Here is a 12137-nt window from a genome sequence, read left to right on the forward strand (position 1 = left end):
TATGCAAAGATGGAATATCACTCTTTTCAATCTGTCATTTAGATTTAGTAGCATATCACCCTGTTAAGTAGTGGACTAAATTAAAACCATAATGAAACTGGCAGACTTTCTTATATATATATATATAGTTCTTCTGAATGGAAGAAGTATGCGCGCAAAGTAGTGTCTAAAAAGATAAGCTACATCTAGGTGGCTGTTACTGATTTAGCAATTCACCTTTATAGAAGGGTATGACTTGTTCTATCTATATGGGTATAGTATGTAAAGTCGCGTATAATCAATGACGAAAAACGTGAACAAACAGATGTTCGAGAAACAATAGTTTCGTGTAGTTCTCCAATTATCATTAAAAGCCAAATTATATAAAAGTAAGGTGTCATGGAGAAACCTTTTAATGTAGAATTTAACATTACTTCAATACCTTGTTTTTCCACCAGGGTTGTAGAACACCATGATGAAGGGGAGACAACTCAAGCCAAAATTATCAATCTTAAGTCTGATTATCTTCGAATTCTTCAAAGGCTTACATCATAGCAAGTTCATATTCCATATATTTATTAAAGACCAGTGCAAAATATTCTAGTAACGTTAAAAGATATTTGATATAAAAAACTCTATATTGCATAAATGGTGGATAAAATGCATATTTGTATGTGATATCTTATTAATATGTTCGTTGATCCGTTAGGGTCATCTATTGTGTTTAAAGTGACTTGTAAACAACAAACATTGACGTATGTAGGTTCATGTTTATCTGTCTCACGATCCACCCAAACAGACGCTCGTACAGCGCTTTGGCTAATGCGTCTCTACTGTCAATGGCTTGCGACATGGACTTCCGTTTCACTATCACCTCTCCTAGAATTGAGATATGATGCATAAGTATGTAATTTCCGAAATAAATAATAACAATAATCTCGTTTACTGTGTTCATTGACGTAAGATGCGATATTTACAAGCAAAAAAGTCATAAATCAACATTTATCATAACTAAATATTTTGTAGTTTTATACTAATTATAAATTAGACATTCACTATCAAATTGAACGGAAAGCCATATAGTGCATTTTCCGTGAACGGATTTATCTAAGTAAATCGTGCTTTGTCTAATAGTTTTCTTTCATTCAGAACGTATATCAAAAGGATTATATTGATGTCAATACACCTACCAACATAAGTTTGTTTTGTTGCTATCAACGCATGTCCTAACTCCTCACATGATACACTCAGTAGCTCAGCAGCTGCAATTAAAAGTAAAGAAATTATATAAACTCATTTAAGCTTTTTTATCTAATAATAATGTTTAGTTTCATATAGAAGTTGTCAACATTATCGTGAAATATTTAAACATATGTTTGATTACAAATATACGCATAGCATTAAGTCAGCCTATTTACATGTCCAGAAAACTGTCTACATCTATATAGGATACATATATCAGCCAATAGTATATGTTCCTGTGATCAATCAGTGCCAGCTTTACCATTTTGTACAGATGCGATGTCTGGTATTTGTAGAGGTTCGTTTGGGTCATCGGGTTCCACAAACTCTACCTGGGTAATGTGTAGTATTGCCGCCAGTACTGTGTGGATGACGTCGATATCCTTATCGTTATGAGACCAAAACATAAAAAAACATTCGAAAAAGTTTAACATCAATGTGATAATAATGCAGATAGATATCACTTGTGTGAAGTAAATAACTTGTCAAGTAGTAACATTATTATGTAAGATTAAGATGTGTCTAAGTTATTGCCCTTAAAATACCCCAAGTGTTGAATCCGCTTTGATTCAACAATCAATCAGTAGTTATTTGAACTAATTTAGTAATTTATAGTCCGTTATTCGACTTCTAATCACATTGGTTGCAAATGAAGTTTGATTTCCATACAATATCAATACAATTTTATATAGGAACATTAACATCAACGTTAATATGACGTTCTACATTGTAATAATCGCTTGCTGAAGTATTTTCCTGAGCTTAATAAGATTTTCTGACAGATATATACAGATATATTTAACAAAATCAAGTTAAATTCAAAATATTTTCTTTAGTCCTTTTGTAGCTTTATTTTTTAATAATTGTATTTCCTTTATAATAGAAATATATCGAAAAACAATTACGATAGATATTGTTTAATGAATAGTGGCCTGATCGCCTGACCATGAGATGATAGTATGAAACAGAACAGCTATAGTGATTAAAGTGAACAGTCGGGCAAGGATGGCTAAAGTCGGGAAAAATGGTGTAAATGTATCCAGTATAATTTCTTATGAAATGGAAAAATAAAATCTCTCGTCAAAATCTGTCTGCGTACGAAGAAATTAATTTAAAGTATGGAAATTCTAAAACGTCTCCCGGCTCACTATGTCCGTGGTTACATTTCCACGCAGCCTCGCTTTCAATGCTTTCAAATTTTCTTTACTTTAATGGTCAGAACTGGGAAACTAAGCAGAACCTGACCGTCGTATTAATATGTGAGAACTTTTGAAAGGCCAATGAACGCATTTAGACTGGTTTTCTTTGCCCGACTATTCACTTTATGGAGTCCATATTCATCCCTTAACAGTTTACCTGTGGGTTCATATCTATAGCCTTCAGGACCTCAATCTGTCCCAGATAAATATTTCTGTGAGACTCATTTCTGCTCAGTAAATCTTTGTTTCTCTTTAGTATCCTGATAGTAAATAGCGTACAATAACTAAATGACATTTATAACATACATGTGCACAAAATGTGACATCCTTCGGTTTTCATGTTTTAATCGGTGTGTCCTTTACTTTTGCCATAACTCGTGTATGGTACGACATGCATATCGTCTTTATTCATAATCATTTTCACTCATCGAAATGGTCATTTAAATTCAACCAGTGATTATCTTCGCAGATTATTGAGTCTATTTCAACTTTTAACATTTCTCATATATTTTGAATCTTTAACCTTTAACAGTTCTATATTTCTTAAAGGAGATAATATCATATTAATGTTGTGGACAAACCTTTACAAACACGTACCTGTATGTACTTGCATCTTTCAAACGAAGGCTTCTTAGCATGGAAGCAGATGCCCCGGCAAATAGGCCGTAGAAAATGTGAAAATTGCCTTCGTTTGCCAGCTGGTCAACCACGCGGGACTTCTCCAGCAGATAGTCCCTGACGATTGCTGAAAAAGAAAACAGCTGATTCAAAGACATTTAAGTATCAAACTATCCATATATTAATACTTCCATATCATAAAAGTGGAGTAAACATATCGATAGAAATACAAAACAATAAATGCAGATTTAAAGTTTTACCTCCTTGGATCCGACCTTTACCAGAAAACGTCATCTCTAAATATTTGGCAAATCTGCTGGAATTGTCATTCATCGTTGTTTTTGCGTTACCGAATGCTTCTAATAGAGGATTGATCTAGATAGAGAAAAGTAACAAGGAGTAGTAATCTTTACCTTACCACGTCACAACTATACGAAAATACAGAAATATAATAAATAAATTATTTCACCAAAACCTTTAATAGATAATGGAAATTATTAACACCAAGAAAAATATATAGAAGTGTATTTCAAGCAACTAAACAATGAAAAGGCAAGCAATCAGTCTGGATACTTGGTTTTGCGTTAAATGATATCAGTGCATGCAGCATTGATAAATCCTACTCACATTGACAATGCGTTCCTGTAGATTGTCCGACTGTCCGGGACATAAGGACACCAAATGCTTGACCATATACTTGGCACTTTCTGTCTTTCCTGCTCCGGATTCTCCTCCTACTAGTATCACTTGATTGGTAGCTGTCTCCAACATCCGGCCATATGCACGTGCTGCCGTGTAAAACACGTGCGGCGGGGGAGGACGCTGTAACACCTTCCAGTCATACTGCTGGTGTTGCTTAGAAAGGTCAAAGTTATTTAATTATTAAAAATACTTGCATATGTATGTTATTTTTTATTGAAACAAGATACTACACAAAAAGTAAACAAATAATATAGACATATATCATATCATGGATATAAGAATGTCCGATAGAGACATTCCACGTTGAAACAAGATATGATTAAATTCCTAGTGGTTAGAGTAGACTTCTGAGGATGACTGAATCTTCCGGACTTTTGATAAGTTAACACAATACTATAGTGTAACTGAACTCAAATTGCTCAGGGTAACGCAGATCCATTGGCAATAATTATATTTAAATAACGTATTACAGTATTCGCATCGAAGAACTTCCTTGTAGATATCATCCAAATGATTTACATGCATAGCCAATTAAACGCTTAAGAATTTGTTTTTGATGTATAATTTAGGTAGTAAAGAATGAAATATAACACAACACGGCAGAAAGAAGATCTGATATACACGAAAATCCGGTTTTACTTATCTTTTAACACAAATATGCGTTTGGAAGTCGACATTATGTAAAAAACCTATTAATGGATTTTGTTTCATCGAGTATCAACTTCGACTGTAGGGTGTTTCGTTCATTTTCGGTTACATAACGTAAACATGTTAAATTAAGCGTTCACAAGATATACATGTATGAGGAATATGTGTACACCTTGAGGGTATGCATAAAGGTATTAGAAGACAACGAATTCCTTACTTAAGTTTACTCACAGCATACTACATTTGGAAACGCATTTAGTATTTAATAATGTTAACTGTATCTATTTGGAGAACACATGGGATTACGTCCCATTTGTCTTGTATAGTGTGTAGGGTGACCACGTCCCATTTGTCTTGTATAGTGTGTAGTTAGGGTGTGTATTGGAGACTGCAGTATGTCCAAAGTGTTCCCATTTGTTATAGTAAATATATATATATATCATTTATATTGCTGCATCTATCGTTGTCGGTATAATATGGCTGGGTGTGGCGTGTTGTTCAGTGGTGGATTTGTCAGTACTATTTCAAATACACACAGCACGAATATACCACAGACTCCCAAGACACACAGATCATACAGGGGAGGCCGTCCTTAATAGCCCTGGTTGGCAGTCCACTGAAGCATATTGACATCAAATACCCACCCTATTCAGTTATGCTGATAACGTATTTCTTTAATCGTTAAACAGAAACAGAAATTAAATCATATAGACAAAATTGTGTATCTCGGCCGGTAGAGATATTTTAATACTTGGGAACATCAAGGGAGAAGAGGTATCAATGGAATCGTTGAAAATGTGAGGTTTGAGGAACCGGAAAGTTGATATACCCAATTAAGTCGCCATTTAGGATTATACAGCGGAGGAATTATATCGCCCTTGTGCAGTCGATACATCTGGCATGAAAGCTTTTGGTAAAAATCCGATGTTTTTTCTTACCCTTTCTCCAAATATGGACAGGCTTTTGTATGGGTTTACTGCTATAAGGATGTCACCACAATTTGTCTGAAAATAAATAGTAGTCATTTTGATAAATCGTGATTATGCTTTCGTAAAAATGTATTGAACTTTTGAGCTAATTATTGAATAGAAATAATTTTATTTTTTACAATATAAATCTCAATGTCTTTCTAGCTTATATCAAGAATATGTTAAATAAATCAATGTTTACGCTAACGTTTAATAAACCTGTGAAATATTACACATTATTGTCTTATGCAACATGTCAAGCATGCCCGGATCAACAGAGCAACACTTTTAATGTAAATCTAAATGTAAAATAATGATATACTATCCGCATGACATTATCGCAATACAAATATGTTAACATAACATGGGGAATTTAACTTTACAGTTATATGTGCCGTATTTTTCATACTCACGAATCAAGATGAGCTTTTAATATGTTATTCATCACCAAAAATTTCCAACTTTTTGAAAATTACAGTGCTTTCAAAGCATAGGTTTTAATTTTACATGTACAAATAAGAGCTGAAAATGATTTTTGGCAGTACTGCCAAACATCTTTTATTTACATCAATAGTGAAGTGAAATGAGTACATACGGTGAGACCATGAAGCCAAATTGTGGTCTACAATTTCATTACACATTTTCACAATGTTTTTAATAATTGTAAAGTGACTTCTGCAGGTATGTTTTCATTTAAACATATCTAATGCATAAAAACAACAATTTTTCAGTACAAAATTTCTGTGTTGTAACTAACGTTTATAAGTCATCTGAAGCCATTTGAATGGTTTTTACAGCTTTATTCATCAAACCTTATGGTTTTTAATAAATTAATGATGAAAAAATAGCATGTCAAAATTATCGCCCAGTTACGGCACATATAACTTTGAAATGCACCGATGCCATATGCATACTGTTAATATACGTTTTAATGTTTCAGATTTATATTTATTCAAAGAAGATATGTAGTGACTGTACCGTGTAGTAAAATGCAAGATATATTTCTCCGGCCTTCAAGTATGCATCTTGAAACAGACTCGTCAAATAAGTAAATAGAACAAGCTCACTTGTTTGTTTTTGTTGTTGCTTTGCTTACGTAGCGATCGAAATGTTGACCCATAAGAAGGTTATCAACCGAGAAAAAAGAATATCATATTAGTCATCTTCGATATTCCAGGGCTTCCGATTACTTACGATCTCTGTAGAGATCTGTAGAGATCGTAAGTGATCGGAAGCCCTGGAGTATCGAGGATGCATATTAGTATGATATTACACAGTTAAACAATGTGAAAAGAACCTATTTTGATTTGTACAAAATCCTTAAAGCTTAAGGCAGGGGTGTAATTAAATTATTATCACGCAGTACAAACGACATGTATCTTAAAATAGAATAGTATTCAGTAGATTTTGGGTAACGCGGTGTTCTCATTGTGGTTAATATAAAAATACGAAATTGGGGCTATATCAATAATAACATTGCAAAAACATTCTTAATAACAAACGTGAAGCTACCATTTGATAAATAAAAAAAATAAAACAAGAAGGTGACACGATGTAAAATCAAGCAATGTTCGCGTTACATAAAATTTTATATTTAAAAACTAATTAGTTAAGAGAGATACCGTGTTTTCGCAAATTGAAATGCAGATCCTCACACACATCGGTTTGGAGATACCAAACAGATGTGGTTAAAGTATGATCTACCGACGATAAGTTCCACCTCCCGGTGATTGTGTATATTTCTTTAACAATCACAGGTAGTCGGGATTTATCAACAGTAAAACGCTTTAGTATCTCGAAACCCTCCTATTTATTTTGTATTATCATTTTGCGTATTTGTTAATCATTACTCTGCTGAATCACAATTTAAAACGAAGAAATGTATTCTACGATATGAACATAAATAGAGATTTTGAATTATAGAAAAAAACTTACTTTAACTGTCCATAAGATGTTCTGTCCACACTTTACAGAGACAATCCTAAACATCATGCAGATTGTTCTTTTGTCATTTATATAGAAAATTATTGATTTTATTTACCCCTGTACTTACGTATATTTTGTCTTTATTGTACCGCTCCTTGATTGTCTGTCTTATGCTATTATTGTCAAAGTTTTCTAACTGTGAGATATCCTCGACGTCCGCCATTCCTTCAGTTCACACTCATTTCAGACAGCCAGCGTCAATGTACCATTAACCATATCACGAGGACATGCTATTAAGATTATACTGTAGCACTATTGTAAATTTCCTAAACAATGTCATCTTGTGCCGACACGCTGTCGCTGATTGCGTTGATTATAAAAGAGAGCTGCGAGTAAAATCATCTTCCTGGTTCTGTCGAATACGAATGCTGTCAATCAGTGCGGAACGTATGTTAATGCTACTTTTTTTTATTGTAACATAAGCTAGACGACTTTTTCAATGACACAATGCATATTTATCGGTGCATCAGTATGCATGTCAGTCTTGACTTTCTTGATAAGTTATCACCAAGGTAGATCTGAAACCCATGTCATCTACGTGAAATGTCTCCTTAACGATACAGTTACATCGTCTATAAATGTTGTTGTGACAATACAACAGTCAGACAAAACACATTCGGGCGTTTCTGTTAACTTAGGGCATTGTTGATATTGCTATATTTCAATGTTTTCAATTTGCGTTGAGATACTTATTCCGTCTTTGCATATTGCAGAATTAGCTCCCTTCCGGATAGGTAACCATTGTGACGTCATCATTTTGTGGGCACCAATCGCGCCATTTTCTTCAATAATATAGCGTTACGTTCGCAAACATATGACGTCACACTCAAAACTTACGCACAAGAGCAGATAACTCTATAATATGTAAATACAAAATACATTTATCAATGTCTCAGTAGCCTTCTTCCACATACTTCACAAAACAGGATTGGGCTATCTTTGTAGTATATATAGTAAGATTCTACCTCATAAGCTTTAGCGGTCATTTAGCAACCAGGTTGAAACAGGTACTTTCTGAACACGGCTTTGGACTCGGAAAACAGTTAATTTTTTATTTTCTTAATGTTTTCATTAATGAGGAATAAGACTAACTGATGGTGGATAACGTATTACATCATTCATAAGTATTGTTTAGCTGTTGTTAATCTTTGTGGATTTCATGTGATGAAACAGTAATCATACAAATAACAGTTACAAATCCAAACAATTTTATTGATCAAAATTCCTTGTATAAGTCTTCCCGTTACAGTTATATGTGCCGTAACTGGGCGAATATTTTGATATTTTATTTTTTCTTCAGTAGTCTATTGGAAACCATCAGGTTTAATGAATTAAGCTGTGAAAAGCATTAAATGGACAGATAAACATTCATGATGCCTTATAAGCTTGAGCTACAAAACAGTAACTATGCAGTGTATAAACTCTTGTTTTTCATGCCTTATGTATGTTTAGATGAAAGCATACCCTGCTTAAATCACTTTACGATTACTTATTACAATGTGTAAATGTTAAATGAAACTGTAGACGACTACTTAGCTGCGTGGTCAGACCGTTTGTACTCATTTCATTGCATGGTAGAATTAAAATACTGCCAAAAATCATTTTCAGCCCTTTTTGGTACTTGTAAAATTCAAAAATATGCATTGTAAGTATTGTAACTTTAAAAAAATGTTGGTAATTTTTGGCTGTGAATAAACTATTAAAAGTTCTTCTTGATTCATGAGTACATATAACTTTAACTTTACATTAACATTTTATGTTTTAAGCCAGTTCTTTCCATGTTGGCACAAAGTGCATTTGAACAGGTTAAACTTTGTTTAGAAACACTATCATCACTACTACTCTATTATCTATGAAAGGTTTTGATTCAATGTACCTTTCAAGTGGCTTTTATTCACCCTTCACCTTTTACTAAGTTCTGGTCTGAAAAGAATTGTTCGTTATGATTTACCATGGTTTGGATAAATATTTCACTAAAACGATAAGGGGCGTGCGGGGTTTCTTCCAAGTCCAAAAGTCAAACAGAAAAGACAGATTACAACAGTAATTGATATACTACTGACAAGTGAAACCCAGTTAATCATTATCACTGTCAAATTATCAAGACATATTGTAAACAATGAAAAATATAGTGGATATTATAATCCATTTCATTAAAAAAAGTATTTCTGGACCAATATACAACCGATTTCTTAAATTGGTCCCACGAGTTGAGGCGTTTAAAGTACCGTAAGGTATAATTTTTCTACGGGTACGAGAAAAGATAGGAAATGGAGTAGGAAGGGTAAATGTATAAAGAAAAAGTAAAGAGTGGGGGTTGTGGGTGTCACCACTGTACATCATATTTATAAATAAAGTCAACTAATATTTAATTTTTATTTGTTTTGGAGTTCAGCTATATAATAAAGAACTAACTGTTTCAATTTTTCTGATTTAATAATGATTCTTTTTAATTATTTCATTGGGATGATGAAAATATTGATTTTAATGAAAGTCTTGATTTTATGCACAGAATAACAAGAGTTACCTCCCTTCTTCCGATACACTGTATACTTTTATAGATACAGAAAAAAATATAATCTTCACATTGTTCGGTGTAATAATATAGAAAAAAATGCACAAACGACGAAGTCTTCGTTAAGCATTAGCGCTTTCACTTTATCCTCAGATGCTCAACTGTAGTTACATGGTAACAATAATAACAACAACACATGATGATATATTTATAGATATATGCATGTGGTAAATACAAGTTATGAAAGGGAATTTCTCAAATGTTTTAATGTTATAATAGTAAAAATGTTTCAACAAAAGTAGAATAATGTAAATAAAATGATGTATTCATATATATCTTAGGATTAATTTGAACAAATATTTAATATTATGGAGCTATATAAACTCTGAGTGTACTCTCATCTTACATATCAAAGCGAGAGTGGTTACACATTTTATAGTTAGATAAAAACATATTTTATAAGTTAATACAAATGCTCATTACTAGCACGATTGAATTGCATCACCTAACACAATACCTAAATCAAAATAAAGATTTATCCAAAAGTAACACCATAACAGAGTTAAGTGTTCTATAAGGGGAACCGTCTCTGTTCCATTGACATCAATATAAGCTTTATTTTTTGTTAGAAACATCCACTATGTTAATAGGAAATAGGTGATGTTTGATTAAGCTTAGCGTCATATTGGCAGCTACCACTGTATGTAATTTGTTACACGGCAGATGTGTATGTTTTGGGATGTTAGAGTATTTTCGTGTTGTGTATCCTTGTACTAGTGGTACTCTTGACGCTTTTGATAGAGTTATCTTACTGAGGCTGGCTGCCAAAGACAACGAAAAGCATACCTTGCCCGATCAGAGTATAATGACAAAGACCAAACCAGAAGCCCGAATCCCGTTGTGCTGAGCACCAATCAGTGCGAAAACGCTCTACTTTTGGCTAAAAATGAGGCACTGTTGGAATTTTAAATTACTTCACTGGAAAATATGAAACAAGAAAAAATTATATCCATATACGATATGCTATATGCACTTATCCTTATTTTGCTATCGCTTTCGAAATGATGATCCTCCTTGTATATATGTATATGTAAGTAAAATCATTTATTCGTGTCTGATGATTAATATTGAATGTTTACACAATGTATTATTTATTTTGAATTCATGAAGTAATATTGCTGTACAGCATATGGAAAATTGGAAAAGACACGATTTCCCACTGCCGCCTTTTTGGCAGAGGATCCATAATAAATCAATGCAAATAAATGTGTCTGAGTATCAAACTGAAAAGTTATCAAAAACTGTTATATATAATGGTAATAATTTAAATGCAAATAGCTTACTCATTTCAATTTTTTACAATGGTTTATATTGTTCGGGTATCAACTAAAATAGTTAGCTTAAATAAAAACAAAAAGCTAATTTGGAAACCATATAAGGAATTGGGGGAATCTAACACACATTTATAAATCTAACGTCAAAACTAAGTGCGGATATTTTGTTGTTCAGGGATAAATATGTTATTATGCTGAAATCATATCTAATTCTCTGATACTATGCCAGAGACCAAGCATTATACGTCTGGTGAGGAGACCAATATAGCATAAAGGTCCTAGCTCGACAGAAGCAAACGGAGGAGAATGCTGAAAACGGGCTTGTTATCTCATGCATTTTGGAGGCTACCTGCGTGCCTTTTTGACCCTCTTATGAAAATATACACGAAAAGCCATAAAAGCCCGTGCAGCGATTCGTGAGAGCGGGCCGACCAGGACAAGTTGGAACTCGCAAACGACCCAAGCGTATGTCAAACTCATAGGATTTTCTAAGGGGGAAATGAAGCTGCGTATCACGACATATGAATAATTTGGAAGCTAGATTACGTAACAGGGTTCCAGAATCGATCGTCTGCATACAGCCAAAGTTTCTATCATCCGCATTGCCTGTTTTAAAGGTACACATTCTGGTATACATGTACATCCCTTTACCAACTATTCAATACCACCATTTCAATAGCACTAAAACAGGATTGTATATGGTTTGGTCGTATTTGAAGTTATGTTAGCACCATAGTTTGAATTAATTGAAATAAGAATTACAGAAATAAATCGATGTTAGTTTATATTTAATTATATTTGATAATTTACTTTTGATAAATAGTAACTCTATTTCAAACAAATTTCTAGAACCAAGACCTGGTTATCGAACAAGTTAATTTTTTATGAAAAAAAAAATGTTGGATCTCTACGCTGAAAAGTACCTGCAAGTTGTTTAGGAACGTAA

At 33.2% G+C, this 12137-nt stretch overlaps 1 protein-coding gene across 2 annotated transcripts in view; it reads right to left on the reverse strand.

The window, feature by feature from the left end:
• The window catches only part of LOC138321012 (chitin synthase chs-2-like), a 31816-nt gene extending 24107 nt beyond the window's left edge, over positions 1-7709 (reverse strand). For both annotated transcript variants that reach the window (XM_069264385.1, XM_069264384.1), the window contains exons 1-9: positions 7410-7709; positions 5327-5392; positions 3666-3893; positions 3299-3413; positions 3018-3165; positions 2578-2680; positions 1484-1604; positions 1170-1241; positions 729-858 (exon numbers count right to left, since the gene is read on the reverse strand). In XM_069264385.1, the coding sequence (XP_069120486.1) occupies positions 729-858; positions 1170-1241; positions 1484-1604; positions 2578-2680; positions 3018-3165; positions 3299-3413; positions 3666-3893; positions 5327-5392; positions 7410-7505 (1079 nt within the window). In that variant the 5' untranslated portion in view covers positions 7506-7709. The remainder of the gene's footprint in view (positions 1-728; positions 859-1169; positions 1242-1483; positions 1605-2577; positions 2681-3017; positions 3166-3298; positions 3414-3665; positions 3894-5326; positions 5393-7409) is intronic.
• Positions 7710-12137: the final 4428 nt, after the last annotated feature.

This window comes from Argopecten irradians, chromosome 4 (assembly GCF_041381155.1).
Source record: "Argopecten irradians isolate NY chromosome 4, Ai_NY, whole genome shotgun sequence".
Lineage (NCBI taxonomy): Eukaryota > Metazoa > Mollusca > Bivalvia > Pectinida > Pectinidae > Argopecten > Argopecten irradians.